The following is a 23,448-nucleotide window of genomic DNA, read 5'->3' on the forward strand; positions in this document are numbered from 1 at the left end:
AACAAACATTTGGTGTAGCACGTGAACAGGAGCCTGTAAACAGAGCAAAATTTTCCAATCTTTTGGGTATTCATATTGATGGAAACATAAATTAGAAGAAGCATATTCTGAGCTACTCAGACAATTCAGCTCCTTTTGCTCTTCATGTAATTGCCAAACGAAATAACCCCCTGGCATTTTGCATATTTCCACTCACTGTCAGTAGTGACTCATGAAATAATGTTCTAGGGTAACTCATCACCTAGAAAAAAAGTACTAATTGCATAAAAGCGAACTGTAAGAACAGGTATTCTTCTGCGGTCGTCATGTAGGCACCTCTTCAAGGAGTTTGGCATTTTAACTGCATCAGAAAACATAAATTCACCAGAAAAATTCGTCGTAAATGATTATTAGCAATTTAATAAAAGTAGTGACGCCCATACCTAGAAGCAAAAAATGACATTTATTGCCCATTATTGAAGCTGTCAGTGGTTCAGAGTAGTTCAGTATCTATCAACACATTTTTTTTAATCATCTGACAACACAAATGTCTAAATGTAAAAAAGTAAGTTTTACATCTAACCTAAAATCATTTTCACTCCTTCTATATCATGTACGCATTTTTATTTAAGATCTGGTTGTCTGTGAAAAGAAAACATCCAAGTTTTTAAGGGTGGTTGCATGATTAGGATTAATATTTTTGTTATTTAATGTTAATACTAATCACGTATACGTCTTCCTGTAAACTGACTTGCCCCACATCATTTAGATAAAAAAATCATTCAAATGATCCATAGAACATGTAACTGTGTTGAAACTTTTTGGACTGTGGAGGTAGAGACAGCATTTGCAGAAAAAAACATTACATGAAGATTGTGTCAGAAACAAATTCTGAAGTTAGACGTGGGTTCAGAAGCGAATTATCTTCCTGAAACAGTGTATATTGTTCTTGTCACTGAAAAAAATCTTACCCGTGAGTCAACAACTATACTGACGGGTATTAACGGTGGTCACAAGATTGAGACGTCAGTGTATAGAGAAGGCTGCGCGCCAAGGTCGGATGACAATGCACCGTCAGGCGTTCATTGTTTACGAAATTGTTATGCGCCGTGTGCATTGCATTGTGCTCCCTCGTACTGAAAGGTGCATGGCGCAAAAGCGTGTGCAGCTGTAGAAATGTTGGGAGTGAGTTTGCGTGAGCTGTGCAACATTAGCAGTGTGGTGTCACGTCGATCGTCACTCAGTTTAGTATTGAGAATGTAACAGCCACCGGTATTCTACAGCAAGAAATTTTCCGTGAAAAATCACTGAAGCAAAGAGTGACACATATTCGAGTAATTATCGACATATTCACCCCCGTCCCTGCAAACGCCAGAGCGGAAGTTTGTAATTTTTTTTCGATCCGCTGACATAAGACATCTGCATGGCTGCTATTGGGGCGCCGATGTTAACTGTTGGTCGTCGTTGGCAAGCCAGTCAATATAGATATATTAATTCAGCTTGTCGAGATGACCTCGGAATTCTAGAAGAATACTGTCAATCGTGTATGTTATCTCTAACACCCTTCAACTCAAATTCTGAAGTTATTGTTCGAAAAACATTGGATGTCGTCAACAAAAAAATCAAAATCAATGGCACAGGTCTAAACAACGTCCGCTACACAGATACCGCGCGGGGTAGCCGCTCTGTCCAGGGCGCCTTGTTACGGCCCGCGCGGTTGAGTCCTCCCTCGGGCATGGATGAGTGTGTTGTCCTTAGTGTCAGTTACTGTAAGTTAGATTAAGTGGTGCGTAAGCTTACGGACCGATGACCTCAACAGTTTAGTCCCATAAGACCTTTCACAAATTTCCAAATTTCTGCTACACAGATGACACTGTAATACTCGCTAACAATATACACCTGCAGCTTCTTCTAAATAGAATTAGCAACACCGGTAAGCAGTTGGAGCGTGACATCAGTTAAAAAACCTACAGGCATTAGCAAGAAGTGAATAGACAATATGACCATCAACTTAGATGGGAACATTAGTGAGTCAACAACATGACGAATCAAATGCAGGCTAACGGAAAAAATAGGGCAATGATGAAAAATTGTAACGAGAATTGTAGTGTCACTTCTCAGTTGATATTACACAGGCAGCATCTCAGAAACTCAGTTATCTGCCGCGCAACCACAATAATCAGTTTGTTATGCATGTATGAACTGTAAAGTGCTATGTCACTGGTCCAGTTATATGGAGCAGAATTTTAAACAATTTTAACCTCATCCGTTATGAACAGGTGAAGGGGTCAAAAGTGTGTGTGTGTGTGTGTGTGTGTGTGTGTGTGTGTGTCTGTGTGTGCGCGAGCGCTTATGCCACATGTTAAAGAACCCAGAGGTACAGCATGTGGCAAACGATGAGGTACTTTCAAATATAAAAGTAGTTTTACTGGTTTGTTATTTAAGTTTGCATGTCTATACTAAATGAAAGATTATTCATCTCAAAAAAATAAACATCTTGTAAAGTGTGCTTTTGATTAAAGACGTTTGATGATACTGAATAATTTCCTCTCCCCTCCTCCGGAGGATTCATCACAGAAAAACTAAAACCTCACAGAGATAAAAAGGCAGGGTTTAATTTCATGGTTTTTTTTTCTTTTTTACAGAACTCGACTCGGCGAGAGGATGGTGAGCATGAGCTCAACACTCGTCGAGACGGTCTCCATCAACTATGAAGACTTCAACGAGAGTTTTCTCACTTGTGGAACTTGCCTATGTAAGTAGCCAGCCCATTACATCAAGCATGAAAGAATATAATTAACAACAGTCATTTCGGTATCGGTCTAAATTTGAACAGCAGCTGTCTATTCTTTTAGTTTCGTTTAAAGCATAATCTTCAAAAAAATTCCAGTGTGTGCCATTTTAACATTGTCTGTCTATATTTGCTACAGGTGGAAACATTCAGCTGTGTATCCGACTGAGTTTATTTACTCAGCTTTCTTGACATCAGCAATTTGTGAACAGAGCTGTAAATATTTTCATTCTTTTATTATTGCCATGGCAGTATTTTAAAAGTGACCAAGTCAAATGTGGTGTCTTGCCCTCTCGTCTCGTATATGGTGCCTAAGGGATGCTGCGTTCTCGAATGCTATACAACAATTAAAGATAATAACATTAGTACTTTTATTTCAATAAATCAAACTGACAATGCTTAACTTCGAAATAACAATGGTGTCGCAAGCAGTGGGCGACATGCTACATAAGTCAGAGTCCGTTGTTATATATAATGTTCAAGCAAGTTAGGCACACAGTTCGTGGAACTGCTATCGTAGCACACTCTGCTAGGCCGCGCTAATACTCTGCGAATACTGTCCACTAATGTCCGGCCTAGGCTGGCAGGAGCGGCGCTTACATTCTCCTCCTGCAGAGGCCGCTGCTGCCGTGGTGCCACCACTGGCCGACGTCGTTTCACCGCCTTCTCTTCTCTTGCGTTCATTTTAGTTCCGGCGCTTGTGGTTACGCCAGAACATCAACGGCAATGTATAATGTGATGCTGAATATGCTGCTGAATGTAACACGAATCTAGGTACTTCATTCACCTCTTAGATCGCACATTTACTTCTCGTACACCCTTCCCTCCTAAGTCTCTCTATTTACCCACCTTCGTCACGCATTATGTTTCCTGTTTTTTTTTTTCCTCTTGCCGTTTCCCATACTTTACGCTGAAGGAATTACGAATTATATTGTAGTCGTAAAAGCTAAGGATATAATAATCACTTCTGATCCGTGTGTTGAAAATCCATTTGAAATGGTTTCTGCTTCAGCTACTGGCATATACGTATCTCTGTTGTCTCAAATATTCACGAAAGATGTTATAAGTCTAAGTGTCACACCATCAGGAAATGGGTCTAATGATGAGAAAGGAATAGTTGCAAGTGCAACAGCTGTATCTCATTAAATATGACTGACGTAGAAATGCTCGTTGAAGAAATACCTGGGCATCTTTGAATTTTTGATACTATATTTATTGTTATACAAATATTTAGTGTTATCAATCTGAGGATGTGAGGGGGGTGGGGTGGAAGCAGTGGCTAACTTAAGTTATTTAATGAAACTGAATGTTTGCAGAGAAAGAACTTAATATAAATTAAGAATCATGAAGTTCAATTTCAAGAAGCATTTGTAAATGTGTAATTTGTGATTATATTTAGATTAAAAATACTAGGAAAACCTAGTTTTTACTGGTTAAATAGCTGACACAATCAAAACACTAAGAATAAATGATCTGAGGACAGAACTACCTGATTCTTCAAATAAGAACTTGGCACTAAAATGATACTTCTCAATGTAAAAGGCCATGTGCAGCAAATAAGAATAATTGTGTTGTAGTGAAAAGGAGATAAGATTCTTTTCCAGAATTTCGCCACTACATATCCAGAAGGATATTGAAGGAACTCGCTGCTGTTTAAAATCTGTCAAGAAACTACATAACGAAATCTTAATACCTAAGGAAGACAAATCATATACTATACACAGAGGCAAAGAAGACCTAAAAATCTCTGAAACGTCTCTTAATGTACTATATGATCCACTGTAGAGCCAACTGTGAAGATTATATGGAGAACTCAAATATTAATACAGACACAGGTTGTAAAACTCTGACTTATCCAAGTGTACCTCGAAATTTGCAACTGCCATTTTACCCGCTGCTAACCCTGAATCAGTTCCAATAAATAACACACCATATCACCAGCAGTAACAACGCAGAGGAAAATAATTAGCCAATGTATTGCTGCCTAAGATATTTCTGTCATTAAAGAAAGAGAGCCGGCCGCTGGTGGCCGAGCGGTTCTGGCGCTACAGTCTGGAACCGCGCGACCGCTACGGTCGCAGGTTCGAATCCTGCCTCGGGCATGGATGTGTGTGTTGTCCTTAGGTTAGTTAGGTTTAAGTAGTTCTAAGTTCTAGGGGCCTTATGACCTCAGCAGTTGAGTCCCATAGTGCTCAGAGCCATTTGAACCATTTTTGAAAGAAAGAGAGTGATGCTATATTCAGATAATTGAGTCCAAACAAGCTCCAAAAGATGTCTGTGACCTCAAATGATGAATGCAAATTTGTATGCATGTTCCAGGCCAGTGAGTGAGACAGCAAATATTATAATTTCTCCCCCTTCTGGTTTGGATTCTTAAACTTACGGAAGGGAATGGGGAGGGAAAGCCTCATCGATAAATGGCTTATGTACTTCTGTGGAACCTAAGCAGTTTCCGAGACACATGTAGAGGAACTAAACTTCTGGCACAGTGAACACCTCTCACGTCAGTGTAACGGGATAATAGATTCCAACAGAGGGATTATATCAGTAGGTCAGGGTTGTACATGTGATTAAGTCATTCCTCCTCCTGCTCCGTACGCTGAAAACATATGCTAAATCACGTGGTGTAAAAAGACAAGTTCAAGATAACAATGTGTAACATTCATCTTTCACCTTGCAGAGCACTGGACAGACCAACTCTTTTTGCTTCTCAAAATTTCCCAACTATACCTACATCTTAAAAGGGTTCAATATATGGAATTTTTTGTGAGATACAATGTCCGTCGGCCTTAAAATTACAGTTATTGAGAACCCTAGTGTATCAGAGAAGCTATGCTATGTCGGTACAGGCAGTAATACGGCATCTGTCGTTCTCCTCCGCTGACATCCTCCTGCTCATCTGCCGTTGTGGGACCTGCACAGAGGGAAGCGGTCACTGACTTGGCACTATGGTTACTGCTACCTGTCTGGACGCATCTACAAGATACAGTAGTCTCCAAAATGAAGCATTCACTCACTCACTCTCGTCATGTTCTGCATGCCTCACAAGAGCAACACAAGTCCAGTCAATGAGGGAAAGTTAGGGGAAAAATTCGTGAAGTCGCAAATTTTTCTGCAGTAGTAGGGATGGAGGAGTGTAATAAATAAAATACTAATAATCCTGATCAGTGGGGTGTGGGCTAGAATGTGTATGTGCGGGAGGGGGGGGGATGTGAAGGACATTTTTTGTTTTTCTTGAATAACTCAAAACTACGGGTTCTAGCAAGAATGTTTTGCAGTACACAATTGTACTACATGGTCATGCACTTCCCTCCTTCACAGGTCTGCAAATTGAAGAACGAGCAGACAGTTCTCCATTGTCTCTACCTCACTACGTTACAGAAATCAACTACAGGGTATTTCACAAAGTTATAACGACCCTTCCGCAGCTCGACCTCTGAATCACTGGTGACGCAGTGTGTAGTCATGCCAGGGGGTGTTTACACTGCACAGAGTATGTTAAATCTATATGGAATATAGGTATGAATTGTATGGATTACTCATTATAAAAATGGTTCAAATGGCTCTGAGCAATGTGGAACTTAACATCTGAGGTCATCAGTCCCCTAGACTGAGAACTACTTAAACCTAACCAACCTAAGAACATCACACACATCCATGCCCGTGGCAGGATTCGAACCTGCGACCGTAGCAGCTGCGCGGTTCCTGACTGAAGCTCCTAGAACCGCTCGGCCACAAAGGCCGGATACTCATTATTCTTACCCAAGAAACGCGTATGGACAAAATATGTGTAAGCATCTGCACACTGTTCTACACTGCTAGAGGGGAAATCAATTCTTAGTCGCCCTGTTCGGCAGCTGTCGCGTTCTTCCGGAAAGGTAACTTCTACCACGAATGCAGATCGCTTTTTAGTTTACAGACAGACTCTACCTCCCCAGCGTCCTCTTATCCCATGTGAGTAGACAAAACACTTCCATGAGTTCATGTTCATATAATGGAGTTACTTTCAGTTTACTAAGTGAGTATTTATTTGTAGTTACTAAGAGATATTATGCAGAAAAGCCCAATAGCTGGAGCTGTCAACTGCCTACCACACTGAAGAGCCCGTTCAAGGTGTAACATGCTGACAGTATGTTTTGGGCAAGGTCGATTTCATTTCTCGGCTATCAATGGCTGGAATACTTTTCGTAGCTTGAGGGTATGAAATGCATCACCCAAGCATCAGCTCTCCCAGCCTCTGAAGAGCCGCAGAGGCCTAAATTGGCTCCCTCTGTAACAGTAGGTCACCAAGGTATGATTGACCTTCAGATATTTCAACACAAGTCAACCAGTGCATTGCAGCGGATACCGTTCTAGATTTAAACATGATCAGTTCCATTCATCAGACATGGTTACACCCACCTTGCAAGGCAGTCTGCGGATGTGTGGCAAGTGGCTCCACCCAGTGCAGCCAGCAGTTCCTCAATGGAAGAGATTTGTGCAACCTGCAAGTAACACTGTTAATGGTGATAAAAGTGCAGTATCTTCATGTCAATCGTTAATTCACCACCAAGTGAGTACAACGTGGCCACAGGGCTTTACAGTATGCTGTCAGACCAACTGGGATGGTCCGAGAACATTTTCCCACACAGTCGACTTATCATTTCGCACCCCCCTTTTCTTCCCATTTTCAAGCGTACGCTTTCATCCATGTCAGTTTTCGCTACCAACTGTGTTACAAATGTATACAAATCTTGCACTTGGACGCCTCTGTTGTCCCTCACAGCGTGGCTCCCAAACGGCGGCTTTCGTCGCTTGGGCGTTAAATCGTAGCAGGGGATGCCATATTTACCAATTCAATCCCTTTCCCAGTAACGCTACATAGGTCACTGACAACATCATTATACTTACAAACGAAGTATCTCTCAGGCAATGTTTATAGGAACGCATTTTACATAAATTCGTGCTTAATCCAGGTGCATATGTTGTCCTTCCGGAAGGATTTATGCAGAGGAACTTAGAACTTCTCATACTACTTATTTACTCTACCGTCCGACAGACAGCATTAGCAAACATTTCATCCACCTGACCCGTTCTTTTGTTAAAAACAACGTTTAGCTTTCATTTTTGAGTCAGCATTATTTTGTGTTTATGAGAAAACTTGGATTGCTGAAAATGTATTATCTGCCTGTTCTTCTAGTTGATAATTAAGTGTAACTTCTCTGTGCACGTACTGTATGTGTTAGAGAAGTAAATGTTCACATATTCTCTCAGAATGTCACGTATCTTTAAGATTATAAGACGCACCTTAATTTTTAAGGATCTTTTTAGAAATAAAATTTTACCATTTTTATCATTAGGTTGCAAAGCCAGACTACAAAAATAATTCTTCATTTATAAAACTGAACTGACCTTTAAAATCCCTCTGTTACTAAACACAGATCATGCCCCTCCTCCCCCCCCCCCATCCCCCCACCCCTCCACCCACCCAGGGGGCTCGTCACTCTTTGGCGGGTTGGTGCTTGGCTACCAAGGGGCCCCAGCCTTTGCAGCATCTTTTCCCTTCCGTGCTGCATGTCTATCCTCTTGCTATTCTTTTTCCCCTCCCTTGGGAACATGTCTGGAATGTTACTGGGAATGTTCCACATGTCTGTCAAAAAAAATGGTTCAAATGGCTCTGAGCATTATGGGACTTAACATCTGAGGTCATCAGTCCCCTAGACCTTAGAACTACTTAAACCTAACTAACCTAAGGACATCACACACATCCATGCCCAAGGCAGGATTCGAACCTGCGACGGTAGCGGTCGCGCCTTTCCAGACTGAAGCGCCTAGAACCGCTCGGTCACAGCGGCCGACACGTGTATGTCACTAACATAAGAATAGTCTCACCGCTGTTTTTTTGTTCCCTTTTCCTTTCTTCAGTCTCCTTCTTCTGTCCTTCCTCCTCTTCAACGTTTGAGGTTCATATTTTTCTGCTTCCTCCTTGTATGCACCTGATGGCTGGCCCACGCGTCTGACGCGTAACTGGTGACTGGGTAATGCGTAATTCTGAGCCCCGGGTCGACAGGTAGGGTTCGAACGTACCCCCTGGTACAGGCCACTACCAGGGAGGGGTTATTGCCTGAGCTGCTACCTTCCCAATTTGCCGATTGGTTTCTCTGTCAGGTGTTCAGGAGGTGTGACCTGAGGTGTGAACAATCATATAAGGCGGATGCGCCCCCTTGTGAAGGGGGGCCTCCAGTTGGAAGGAGCGCTCCATCGGAGACGCTGGCAATCACGGGGGATTTTCTCGCAATGAGCCAATCATCTTCACAATCAACGTCTACAAAACGTACACGGAATGAGGCTAACGATTCACAGCTGCACCACAGTTCCTCGTGGTTTCACGTACTGAAGACGGTCCGTCCTTTGCTACGGTAAGTCCGTTTATTATTCAGAAAGGTGTTGACGCCATTGCCAGCCATGTGAAATCTTGCTCTCCTTTACGGAATGCCACTTTGCTTTTGGAGACTACCTCTGATTCTCAAGCTCAACAACAGCGTGCCGCGTAGCTTCTCCACGGCTACCCTGTTCGACCCTGTCCCTCGCAAGTTACTGGCTAATCGCAAACCCCGCGTTCTCCTGTCTGGCACTTATAGTTCTGTTCTTACTACCTCTCGCTCTATGAAGGACATGGCCACACAGACATGCGACCTCAAATTCAGCTCAGAGGTTGTGAAATCGCCCACTGTCGAGGTAGCATCCAGCTGTGCAACAAACCATCAAACTCTCGCCTCAAAGGGGCGAAGCCACCAGCTACACAACCTGTAGGCCGGAAAGGATAGAAGGAGTACTCCCGTGAAGACTTCCTATATCCCACGAGCCAAACAACACCTGAGTCTCCCGCTGCTAACTGGAAGCACTCGAAGGTCTTCTCCTTTGTTGACTGTGCGGCTGGTCCCAGCGGAGGTTCGAGTCTTCCCTCGGGCATGGGTGTGTGTGTTTATCCTTAGGATAATTTAGGTTAAGTAGTGTGTAAGCTTAGGGACTGATAACCTTAGCAGTTAAGTCCCATAAGATTTCACAAACACGTTTCCTTTGTTGACTCGAAGATCCTCTTCGACGGTGTTGCCACTTGATACCTTAGCCAGTCCGGCCTCAGTGTCGCCAGTGCACACCACCAACCGCTTTTCTGCGTTGGACTCCACAAACCGACAGCCGGCAGCCAGCCGCTGATGTGACACCCTTTCATTTCTTCGTCATCATGACTCTCTTCCAATGAAACGTTCGCGGCCTTTGGTCCGACAAAGAGGATTTACAGCTGCTTTTAGCATGGCAGCGTCCCCTTGTACTCTGCCTTCAGAAAACAAAATAGCGTCCTCACGACCGCTTTGAGCTGTCACATTTCTTCCCAGTTCGTTTTGACCTTCCCCCTGAGCTCGGCCGGCCGGTGTGGCCGAGCTGTTCTAGGCGCTTCAGTCTGGAACCGCGCGACCGCTACGGTCGCAGGTTCGAATCCTGCCTCGGGCATGGATATGTGTGGTCCTTAGGTTAGTTAGGTTTACGTAGTTCTAAGTTCTTGGGGACTGATGACCTCAGATGTTAAGTCCCATAGTGCATAGAACCATTTGAACCCTGAGGTCGGCATTCCATCCCATGGGGGAGTCAAGCTGCTCATACGGGATGACGTTCATAATCAACCCATCTCCCTTACTCTTATTCAAGCTGTTGCAGTTCGCCTTTTCCATCCTCATCTGACTTTTTCTCTCTGTACCATTTATGTCCCTCTGTCATTCGATGACACCAGGGCAGACTTCCTCCACCATTTCTGCTACTAGGTAACCTTAATGCGCATATAAGTCAGTGATTGGTAGAGCACTTGCTCGCGAAAGGCAAAGGTCCCGAGCTCGAATCTCGGTCCGGCACACAGTTTTAATCTGCCAGGAAGTTTCATATCGACGCACACTCCAATGCAGAGTGAAAATCTCGTTCTATGGGTGCTTTGTTTCTGCGTCTGCACATCCATCCCTCTTATGCTGTCTCAACACTACCCACCGTCGTGGCATCCGTTGGCCACTGGCGCCTTTTACACTAGGCCGGTTAGGAGTCAGTATGCTGAAGCTACTAACTACACTGTCCTACCGCCGTGACTTTCTCCGCAGCACGTATGTAAGCCGTTTGCTATGCGTGGCCGCCCATCCTATGCCTCGTTCTTCGATGATTTCTTTGATCGCCAGTATGTGCCGCGTCTGTCTTCTCTGTTACCTCATGGAGTCGGCTTAACTTCACCCTAAACTTTCCCGATGGTTGTGAACCCTTCACCACCTTGGCTTCGTGAAGCGGCCCGTGTTAACCTTGGCCTTCGTTCGCTTCCTAAGGACACTACTCCAGCCTCGCTCTATCGCCTTCAGTTTCATGACTTTTGCATGGAAGTTTGCGATTGTACCTTCGAACATACCGATGGCTCTCGGACTGACCGTGGTGTCAGGTGTGCCTTCGTCATTGGCGCCCACATCTTTCGATATCGGCTTCCAGCACACTGCTCAGTCTTTACAGCCGAGCTCTTCGCCCTGTATTGGGCCACGGAATACATCCGGCGACACACACTTTTCAATTGTGTTCTCTGCTCAGACTCTCTCAGCGCCATTCAAAGTCTATGTGCGCTGTAAACCGCCCATCCCTTAGTGCAATGGATCCAGAAAAACTGTCACTTTCTTACTCTAGGGGGAGCTGCTGTGATGTTTTTGTGGGTTCCTGGTCATGTGGGTCTCCTAGGAAACGAAGCTGCTGACGCTGCTGCCAAGGCTGCAGTCCGCGTACCTCAGCCCACTGGTTCCTATGTTCTCTCCAGTGATCTCTGTGTTGCCGTCTGTCAGGAGGTGGTGTCCTGTGACATCGCCATTGGCCCTCCCTTCATGGGAATAAGCTCGGGATTATTAAACCTCCCCAATGGGTTGGACGACCTCCTCTCGACCCTCCCGCCGGGAGGAGGTCATTTTAACTAGGCTGCGTATGGGGCACTGCCTTTGTAGCCATCGTCATTTGATAAGTAGCGCTCCCCAACCACTTTGTACATATTGCGCCCAAGTTTTAACTGTCCGCCACTTCCTGACGGAATGCCCATTTTTTAACCGTTTACGTTCCTTCTTGTGTTTGCCGCCTGAGTTACCGGTCGTTTTAGCAAGTGACGCGCGGGCTGTCGACCGCGTTTAACTTTTTGTTCGTCAAAGCAATATGGAGAAGGTCATTTAATTTTTAGTTTTGTGGTTTTGGACCTCCGTTTCTGTGTGGTGTCTTTTGAAGCCCTTTCTCCACGTCCCTGTTTTTAGCTGTCTTTCCAAATGTATGACCCCAGTTGTTTTTGCGCCCTAAAACAAAACAAAACAAACACAAATCACTACCAGTTCTAGTTCACTGGTACCGTAGACTGCAATGACATATCGTAGGCTAGGCAGTGTTCACGGTTTGTGATTGCGGTGCGGAGGGGGGAGGGAGGGGCGAGACTGTTAACAAGCTTGCAAATCCCCGCAAGTCATATATGTACGCCACATCGGTGCGCTGTTACTGCCTGTTGTTGTTGTTGTTGTTGTTGTTGTTGTGGTCTTCAGTCCAGAGACTTGTTTGATGTTGCTGTCCATGCTACTCAATCCTGTGCAAGCTTCTTTACCTCCAAGTAACTACTGCACCTTACATCCTTCTGAATGTGCTTAGTATATTCATCTCTTGGTCTCCTTCTGCGATTTTTACCCTCCATGCTGCCTACCAACCGATCCCTTCTTCTTGTCAAGTTGTGCCACAAATTTCTCTCCTCCCCATTTCTATTCAGTATCTCCTCATTAGTTACGTGACCTATCCATATAATCTTCAGCATTGTTCTGTAGCACCACATTTCGAAAGCTTCTATTCTCTTCTTGTCTAAACTACTTATCGTCCATGTATCACGTTCATACATGGCTACAGTACATACAAATACCTTTAGAAAGGCTTCCTGACACTTAAATCTATACTCGATGTTAACAAATTTCTTTTCTTCAGAAACGCTTTTCTTGCTATTGTCAGTCTACATTTTATATCCTCTCTACTTTGACCATAATCAGTCATTTTGCTCCCTAAATAGCGGAACTCATCTACTACTTTAAGTGTCTCATTTCCTAATGTAATTTGCTCAGTATCGCCTGATTTAATTAGACTACATTCCATTGTCCTCTTTTTGCTTTTGTTAATGTTCATCTTAATATCATCCTTTCAAGACACTGTCCATTCCATTCAACGCACTTCCAGGTTCTTTGCTGTCTCGGACAGAATTACAATGTCATCGGCAAATCTCAAAGTTTTTACTTCTTCTCCATGGATTTTAATCCCTACTTCAAATTTTTCTTTTGTTTCCTTTACTGCTTGCTCAATAAGTGTTTCACAAATTCCGCCATCTTTGGCACTCCTGGCGTGTCTCCTTCATCAACACAGCGTCACCATGGAATTCCCAGCCACGCGGCTAGACCGGCCGTTGCGCGGCAGGATGCTAAGCTAACGTTCGGCACTACGTGCTTGCTGCCGGGCCGCGACCCGCTAAGAGGCCACAGCTCGGCCACGCCATCTCCCAACTTAGAATATTTTCAGGACGCCACGGCTCGCCCGTTACCTCACAGGCTCAAAGTTGAATTAACGATGTGTCATTTAACTTTGTGAACCTGTCTTATGGACTGTACTTACAGGTGGCTGTGTGCTAGCTTATCCATCATTGAAGATGTATGTCCAACTTGGCATGTGCGAAGGCAACTTGTCAGCGTGCCGGCCAATGGGCTTACTTTGGTCCATACTTGGCATCTGGGAAGTAGCAGAGAAGCTGGCAGTTGCATGCGGTGTCGCTGAATTGTGCATGGTACCAGCACAGTTGTATAGTAGTGGCAACAGGGTAGGGCATCAAAATGTTGAGCTGCAGAGGTGGCACTGTGTGAGATCGGGCGGGCACGCCTCGAATCATGGCAGTGACATTATTGTCGCCTGTTCTCAGCTCCGTTCAGAGTGGTTTGGTCTGTATCATGGGTTGAAGTGCTCTGACAAGCTGGGATAATATGGTGTCTCTGAAGTTTATATGATGCTGATGTAGGATCATAAATAATCTATCCACTGCAGCAAGTTTTCAGTTTAGCAGTTCTGCTTCGTGTGGAATCAGGGCAAGTTGCAATTGCTGAGGAAGTCTGACTATCAAAAGAGTCCAAAGTTGTCCGGTTCGAGGTTTGTGTCTTGTAAATTTCGCAGTCAGCGCCACAACTGTGATGGTGGTGGTGTGGGATACGTGCCAGTTGTGCAGTAAAGCTGACTGTATTGGACTGTGCCTCGTACACAACCAGTCCTCGGTCGCTTCGAGATAGCACATGTACAATTCCGATATGCACATTTGGATCTAGTCAGCTCCTTTTCCAAATTTGAAATCTTCGAATAAATATTGTCAATCATCGACTGTGTGTCTCGCTGGCTTGAAGCAGTACCTATCAAAGATATCACAGCAGAATCCAGTTCTTGGGCCTTCGACATGCGTATGTCCTGCTTCAGCAGCCCCGAGATAATCGTCACTGACCGATGACGCGAATTTGAGTCGGCACTCTTTGATATTTTCTGTTACCTCTGTGACACTAAACAAAATCGGACGATGACCCCACCACCTCTTTTTTTTATTTTTATTTTTTTTTATTCCTCTCCTGTGCCAACCTCTTCATCTCAGAGTAGCACTTGCAACCAACGTAATCAGTTATTTGCTAGATTTTTTCCAATGTCTGTCTTCTACAGTTTTTTCCCACTGCAGTTCCCTCTAGTACCATGAAAGTCATTCCCTGATGTCGTAATAGAGGTCCTGTCATCCTGTCCCTTCTCCTTGTCAGTGTCTTCCACATATTCCTTTCCTCTCCGATTCTGTGCAGAACTTCCTCATTCCTTACCTTATCAGTCCACCTAATTTTCTACATTCGTCTTCAGCACCACATCTCAAATGCTTCGATTCTCTTCTGTCCGTTTATCCCACAGACCACGATTCACTACATACAATGATGTGCTCCAAACGTACATTCTCAGGAATTTCTTCCTCAAATTAAGGCCTATGTTTGATACTAGTAGCCTTCTCCCGGACAGGAATGTCCTTTTTGCCAGTGTTAGTCTGCATCTTACGTCCTCCTTGCTCCGTCCGTCATCTGTTATTTTGCTACATAGGTAGTAGAATTCTTTAACTTCATCTACATCGTGACCATCAATCCTGATGTTAAGTTTCTCGCTGTTCTCATTTCTGCTACCTCTCATTACTTTCGTCTTTCTTCGATTTACTCTCAATCCGTACTCTGCACTCATTAGACTGTTCATTCCATTCAGCAGATCATGTAATTCTTCTTCACTTTCTCTCAGGATACAGCGAATCGTATCATTAATACCATTTCGCTTTCAGTTTTAATCCCACTCCCCAACCTTTCTTTTATTTCCATCATTGCTTCTTCGATGTACAGATTGAACACCAGGAACGAAAGACTCCATCCCTGTCTTACAACCTTTTTAATCTGAGCATTTCATTCTTCGTCGTCCACTCTTATTATTCCCTCTTGGCTCTTGTACTTATTATGTGTTACCCATCTCTCCCTCTAATTTACCCCAATTTTTCTCAGAGTTTCGAACTTCTTGCACCATTTTACATTGTCGAACGCTTTTTCCAGGTCGACAAATCCAATTAAAGTGTCTTGATTTTTCTTTAGTCTTACGTACATTATCGATCGCAACTTCAGAATTGCCTCTCTGGTGCCTTTACCTTTCCTAAAGACAAACTGATCGTCATCTAACACACCTCAGCGACTTGTATTTCTGTATTCCTGAACTTCCCTCAACGTTTTTGTACTTAATTTTTTCATCGATCAATTGAAGTATTTCTTCTGCTACTTAGGGTTTCTTCGCAGTTACATTTTTTGTACCTGTGGTTTTCTTTCCAACTTCTGTGATTGCTATTTTTGTAAATGTCCAACCCTCTTCAACTGTGCTGCCTACTGAGCTGTTCCTTATTGCTGCATCTATAGCCTCAGAGAAGTTCAATCATACCTCGTTATTCCTTAATATCCCATTTCTTTGCGTATTGGTTCTTCCTTATTAATATCTTAAACTTCAGCCTACTCTTCATCACTACTACATTGTGGTCTGAGTCCATATCTGCTCCTGGGTACGCCTTACAATCCAGTATTTGATCTCGGAATCTCTGTTTCACCATGATGTAATGTAAATGAAATTTTTCCTCATCACTCGGTCTTTTCCATGTATACCATCTCTTCTTGTTATTCTTGAACAAAGTATTCGCTGTTATTAGCTGTAATGTATTACAGAACTCAGTTAGTCTTTCTCCTCTCTCATTCCTTGTCCCAAGCCCATATTCTCCTGTAACCTTTTCTTCTACTCCTACAGCTGCCGTCCAGTCCCCCAAGACTTTTAGATTTTCATCTCCCTATATGTACTCTATTACCCTTCCAATATCCTCATATACTTTCTCTATCTCTTTATCTTCAGCTTGCGACATTGGCATGTATACCTGAACTATCATTGTCGGTGTTGGTTCGCTGTCGATTCTGATAAGAACAACCCTATCACAGAACTGTTCACAGTAACACACTCTCTCCTCTACCTTCCTATTCATAACGAATCCGACTCCCTTTATACCATTTTCTGCTGCTGTTGATTGTGCCCTGCACTCATCTGACCAGACGTCCTTGTCTTCTTTCCGTTTCATTTCCCTGACCCATCTATATCTAGATTGAGCCTTTGCATTTCCCTTTTCAGATCTGCTAGCTTCCCTACCACGTTCAAGATTCTGACATTCCACGCCCCGACTCGTAGAACGTTATCCTTTCGTCGGTTGTTCAATCTTTTCCTCATGGCCACCTCCCTCCCGGAGATCCGAGTGGGGGACTATTCCGGAATATTTTGCCAATGGAGAGATCATCATGACAATTTTTAATTACAGGCCACATGTCCTGCGGACACACATTATGTGTCTTTCATGTAGTGGTTTCCATTGACTTCCGCATCCTCATGCCGTTTGTCGTTGCTGATTCTTCCGCCTTTAGAGGTAGTTTCCCACCCCAAGGACAAGAGAGTGCCCCGAACCTCTATCCGCTACTCCGCCCTCTTTGACGACGCCGTTCGCTGAATGAGGATGACTTATTATGCAAGAAGCCTTCGGCCGCCAATGCCGATTATTAATAAAAATTCAAGAGGTAGTGAGATTCGAACCCGGGAACGAGGGCGTGTTATTAATCAAACACGCTACCCCTAGACCACGATGGCATGCCACGCGCAACCCTCGAGACCACCCCATGCAGCAGCAGTCATCACTACTGACGTTTGCAACTTCCAGCCTGAGGACGTTAGCGTTACAATTATCAGTGACGACCTCTTTAACAATCCATGACGTGATCTTCAGGCACATCCATCACTCCACCCATCCACCTACTCATACAGGCCTGTCAGCTATCCTCGCACGTTGATTGCATGGCCCTATCATCTCACCTGTCTTCGGACGACATCTGCCCCGTCACTGCACCAACTCAAGCCCCACCAACCGTCAACTCTGCGACCACCGACTCCGCTGCCTCCACCTACAGCAACATAAACACCACAGCACCGTCCATTGACAGCACTTGCTCAGCCTCAGTCATAATTTGGCCAGCCACTGTCGCCATCGACGTCCTTGGACACATATCAAGTAAATGCCATCTCCACCATATCACAGACAAGAAGAAACGACGCAGCTGCACACTGCCCAACAGCCAGCCTTGGATGGCTGGTCACGTGCACCTGTGCCAGCACCACACCAGAACCAATGTGTGTGCATCACCTCCACCTTTAGCATCATCGATATCGCAGACCAAATAGTCACAGCCCTGGTGTGTGATACCTCTGGGACTGAAAGTCAAAGTCAGTTCACAGCTTTGCATCTGCATATAAATCTACTACACATCACAAGACGGCGTATTCAAATCATGTCGGCGTCTTCAGTGTGATAGATCTCCACAAAGGATATGGGGAGATGTACTAATAAGTTGGCCAACACAGTTACAAGTTAACAGTACCTTACTGTGAGGGGTGACATACAGCACATCTGTTCAACACTAGGCTCTGAACCAAACTTCCTTTGACTCTTTTTCACAGATATTACACACTGGGACTGTGGTTCTTTGTTCTGCAATGTCGGTTGTGCTGTCCTCCCCACAGAAACAGATCTGCAACTGAAGCAGTTGTGAATACCTGCAAGTGACGTTTCGCCACCACAATTTATTCATTTCCATGCTGTTACTTTACTGTCAAGGTAGAGGGTCGTGTGTCGGTAAAAGTTGTGCTATGTAGGTTGGAGACACCCTTAGTGAATCCAGTGATCTACAGATGACATACCTTATTGTGGCCACTGATGTAAGAAACAATTTTAGCATTTCTTTGGCTAGGGCTCTGATGTATGACTCAAGGAGTCTCCCCTCAAGCTGCACTACTTACTACGCTACTGGCCATTAAAAATGCTGCACCACGAAGATGTCGTGCTACAGACGCGAAATTTAACCGACAGGAAGAAGATGCTGTGATATGCAAATGATTGGCTTTTCAGAGCATTCACGCAAGGTTGGCGCCGGTGGCGGCACCTACAACGTGCTGAAATGAGGAAAGTTTCCAACCGATTTCTCATACAAAAACAGCAGTTGACCGGCGTTTCCTAGTGAAACGTTGTTGTGATGCCTCGTGTAAGGAGGAGAAATGCGTACGGTCACGTTTACAACTTTGATAAAGATCGGATTGTAGCCTATCGCGATTGCGGTTTATCGTATCGCGACATTGCTTCTCGCGTTGGTCGAGATCCAATGACTGTTAGTAGAATATGGAATCGGTGGGTTCAGGAAGGTAATACGGAACGCCGTGCTGGATCCCAACGGCCTCGTATCGCTAGCAGTCTAGATGACAGGCATCTTATCCGCAAGGCTGTACCGGATCGTGCAGCCACGTCTCGATCAATGAGTCAACATATGGGGATGTTTGCAAGACGACAACCGTCTGCACGAACAATTCGACGACGTTTGCAGCAGCATTGACTATCAGCTCGGAGACCATGGCTCCGGTTACCCTTGACGCTGCATCACAGACAGGAGCACCTGCAATGGTGTACTCAACGACTAACCTGGGTGCACGAATGGCAAAACGTCATTTTTTCGGATGAATCCAGGTTCTGTTTACAGCATCATGATGGTCGCATCCGCCGTGTTTGGCGACATCGCGGTGAACGCACATTGGAAGTGTGTATTCGTCATCGCCATACTGGCGTATCACCCGGCGTGACGGTATGGGGTGCCATTGGTTACACGTCTCGGTCACCTCTTGTTCGCATTGACGGCACAATTTTAACGGTGGACGTTACATTTCAGATGTGTTACGACCCGTGGCTCTACCCTTCATTCGATCCCTGCGAAACCCTACATTTCAGCAGGATACTGCACGACCGCATGTTGCAGGTCCTGTACGGGCCTTTCTGGATACAGAAAATGTTCGACTGCTGCCCTGGCCAGCACATTCTCCAGATCTCTCACCAAATGAAAACGTCTGGTCAATGGTGACCCAGCAACTGGCTCGTCACAATACGCCAGACACTACTCTTGATGCACTGTAGTATCGTGTTCAAGCTGCATGGGCAGCTGAACCTGTACAGGCCATCCGAGCTCTGTTTGACTCATTGCCCCGGCGTATCAAGGCCGTTATTACGGCCCGCATCTCGTGGTCGTGCGGTAGCGTTCTCGCTTCCCACGCCCGGGTTCCCGGGTTCGATTCCCGGCGGGGTCAGGGATTTTCTCTGCCTCGTGATGGCTGGGTGTTGTGTGCTGTCCTTAGGTTAGTTAGGTTTAAGTAGTTCTAAGTTCTAGGGGACTTATGACCACAGCAGTTGAGTCCCATAGTGCTCAGAGCCATTTTGAACCGTTATTACGGCCAGAGGTGATTGTTCTGGGTACTGATTTCTCAGGATATATGCACCGAAATTGCTTGAAAATGTAATGACATGTCAGTTCTAGTATAATATATTTGTCTAATGAATACCCGTTTGTCATCTGCATTTCTTCTTGGTGTAGCAATTTCAATGGACGGTAGTGTATATGCAATGAGTGAAGCAACAAATTTCGTTGTGCGTGTAACCTCTATTTTATCTGATGATAAAATGAATGTGTTAAGTTTTTCTCGTTCTTTTTGTCATCTGACCTTGCAGCTTTGTAATTAGGTGGAAGACTGAAATGCTTTTAAAGGTCACTGATGATACATTTATTTGGTACATGAAATCACTCCATTGTAAACAAAACGAATGTTCACTCTGCAGCAGAGAGTGCACTGATTTTATACGTTCCCGACACCTTGAAACTGTGTGCTGGACAGGACTCAAACCTGGGACTTTCGCTTTTCACAGGCAAGCGCTCTACCGACTGAGATACCCAAGCGTGACTCACAACACGTCTTTACAGTTTTACTGCCACCAGTACCTCATCTCCTACGTTCCAAACTTCACAGAAGATGTCCTGTATATCTAGTGACCAGCCATTTCCAGGAGTGGAGGAGAGCTTCTCAAGTTTGGAAGGACTGAGATTAGGTGCTGGCGAAAGTAAAGCTGTGAAGGCAGTTGTGAATTGTTCTTGGATAGCTTAAACAGTAGAGCACTTTCCCAGGAAAGGAAAGAGTGCCAGGTTTTAGTCCCAGTTGGTTCTCAGTTAAATTCTGCCAGGAAAGTTTCAGTCCACTTTTATACCCCAATTTAATATTTCCGTTTGTTACAGTACCCCTTTTATAATATAGTAGTTTATTTTAAACACCCGCCAGGTTAGCCGAGAGCACTAATGCACTGTTTCCTGGACTCGGGTAGGTGCGCCGGCCCCGGATCGAATCCGCCCGGCGGATTAACGACGAAGGCCGGTGTACCAGCCAGCCTGGATGTGGTTTATAGGCAGTTTTCCGGAGTGAATACCGGGCTGGTCCCCACGTCCCGTCTCAGTTACACGACTCGCAGACGTTTGAAACACGTTCGCACTATTTCATGGTTTACGCTATGTAATGACAGCTGCTCAAGCGATAGATAGATAGTTTATTTTAGACGACAGTAATGATTTAGGAATCGGAGTGTTTGAGTGTCTGAATGTGAGAGAAGTAATATGATTTTAATACAGTGAATTTAAAGGTTCCCAGGTTTTGAATCACATGTCTCTCTCTCTCTCTCTCTCTCTCTCTCTCTGTCTCTCTCTCGCTCTCTTTAATGGGGACTCAATTGGAGTTTAGTTTCGCAAGACTATCCTCGTGGTTAGTAGATGATATTCCATATCTTATCTTTTCAACACGTAAGTCTTCGTGTCACCTGAGTACAGAAAAAAATCACACTGACACTATCACAATCACAATCAGAAGACGTATAAAAAGGAAGGCTACGCTCTTTGTTATTGTCAGAATTACGTGAAAAAATTGCCACTTATGCTTCTTTACAGATCTAATGATGTCACCCTCACTGAAATAGTCCTCAGAACCATAGAAGCATTCGTGCACACTGTCACCTGGATCTTCATTGTCACTAGGAACGTCTGAATAATCAGTGGTGGCCTGTTATCATGTGCTAATGTGCTGCAGCACGCTGTAAATATCGGTCTGTAATTATCCCATATCTCTTCGAACGCGAGCTGGAAATCGCAAAAAATTACACAATTTCTTTTCGAATGCGAGCCGAAATCGCGTTAAAATTACGCCATTTTTCTTCTCATGTGTGCTGTTATGCAAATAAAACGGACTAAAACATGTTTCGTAGTGCTCTGTCTGCGATATCTTGAAACCAACTGGAGAGCTAAAATGGTCGTCAGCGTGGCTTCGATCAACTCAGAGAAGGGACACAGATGTCTGTTTTCGTCTGCGCTTGCTCTCGATGCCTACGCTTTCTCTGACGTGACATCGTTCCTCCCGACTCTATGGGTGCTACGTTGCTCACCGCACAAACTGCATGTAACGTAATGTGCGAGCATAGAGCACGAGAGGCTTTCGAGCAGCAATTGTAGTGACTGCTCTGTGGGTGTATAGTTTAGCTGCAGTAACTGGCAATTCGTTGGCCCAGGTTGGATCCTTGCTGCTACCAACATTTTTTTCTATTTTATTTTATACTTCACATTGTTAAGCAATTGTTCGTAAATGCTGTCTTGTTGGTTTGAAACCTTTGTAAATATCGAATTATCAAAACAAAAGTGCCTAGAATATTTCGCCTGAGTGGGCCAAACGAAAAAGTAAGACGCTCTCTAAAGATTTACGCATAGAATACGATTTAATTACGATTACTACTTTGTAAGCCAAAAGGCAATAGGCACATTCGTAAAATTTTGCACAAGCCGCCGCTTCGAATAATCATTGTCAAAAATTTCCGAAAGTATTTTAAATTTGTTCATTTCCTTTCGTTTTATGAATAGGGCTAACTCTAAAAGCAGGGGGAAGTTCAAGACAAATTTGTAATATCAAAATACAACCAGAATGCTAAATACAGAAAAGGTACATGAAGGCAGTCAAGTTTGCGACATTGACTACTGGTGTAAACACCTAAATAGATGAAGTCGTTAAAGTATATCAATATATCACAGCAGATGGCATCTACAGACAGCTTGTAGAAAACACGAGTTATCTCAAGATCCATGTGTAACGGATGGCTCGTGAAACACTTGTAAACTCGGTATCCGTGCACAGTGTGTAAATCACCAGCCAGTGGGCTGGTATCTCTGACCACTTTTGCCGACTATTATACTGCAATCTCCATTATTTAGTAGGGATAACCACAACTCACCGATATTACTTCTACTAATTTTCATTCTCAGCGTCTTGACTACCTCATTTCTTTTTCATGGCTGGTTTTATAGAACCGCAATAAAAACTAATTAACTTTCTTGTAGACTTGAAAGCTTCTCTGTAATTTAGCGATGTGGGCTTACATCCTTATGGAAATGTAATTGAAAAATTGCATGCAGACATAAGGAAGTAAATTGAGAATCCTTCGAAATTAAAAGTAAATATGATACCCATTTTATAGGAAATGTTAATAAGTTATCTGTTTGCCTTGATTTAAGCAAAGAATAATTCATTGTCCACCGACAGTGTAATATGTCCACTTGTAGCCTTAAGCCCAGGTAGATTAAGCAGCCATTATCATCAATGATAACTGTTATTATTTCTTTTAGTAGTAGTTTAATAGCTATTATTCACTGTTAGTATGTACTTGACTTGTTCGCAATTGAAACTTCAGAAACAATGTTTATATGAGCGCAATTGTCAGTCATCACTACGAGCTCTATCACCATACTAAATTTGGTGGCACTGTGATTAACACACGGGATTTAAGAGCAGCAGGAATTTACATTAAAGGTTCAGTGATTTCACGAAATCTAGGAAATGAAAGCATGGTTCCTTTGAAAAGGAAATGACCCAATTTCCTATCCAGTCCAATTCTAATCCAAGCTTGTGCTGTATCATCACTGACGGAACGCTAGACCCTACCTAGTCTTCCTTAATACGGACAATGCAGACTTACGTTTCGTATTGTTTCCCTACTTTACGCTATAGTTATACTTGGTTCTTCGCCATAACCATCATCACCATTACCCATTATTGCTTTCTTTAGTCCTCATTAGCATATTATTATCGCTCCAAAAATCATATAGTGC

General features: G+C 43.9%; 1 protein-coding gene across 5 annotated transcripts in view; it reads left to right on the top strand.

Annotated features, from left to right (window-relative positions):
- Nucleotides 1-23,448, top strand: part of LOC126251651 (tripartite motif-containing protein 2-like) — a 419,447-nt gene that overhangs the window by 347,652 nt on the left and 48,347 nt on the right. For all 5 annotated transcript variants that reach the window (XM_049952206.1, XM_049952205.1, XM_049952207.1 and 2 more), the window contains exon 2: nt 2,625-2,734. In XM_049952206.1, the coding sequence (XP_049808163.1) occupies nt 2,625-2,734 (110 nt within the window). The remainder of the gene's footprint in view (nt 1-2,624; nt 2,735-23,448) is intronic.

This window comes from Schistocerca nitens, chromosome 4 (genome assembly GCF_023898315.1).
Source record: "Schistocerca nitens isolate TAMUIC-IGC-003100 chromosome 4, iqSchNite1.1, whole genome shotgun sequence".
In the NCBI taxonomy this organism is placed as follows: domain Eukaryota; kingdom Metazoa; phylum Arthropoda; class Insecta; order Orthoptera; family Acrididae; genus Schistocerca; species Schistocerca nitens.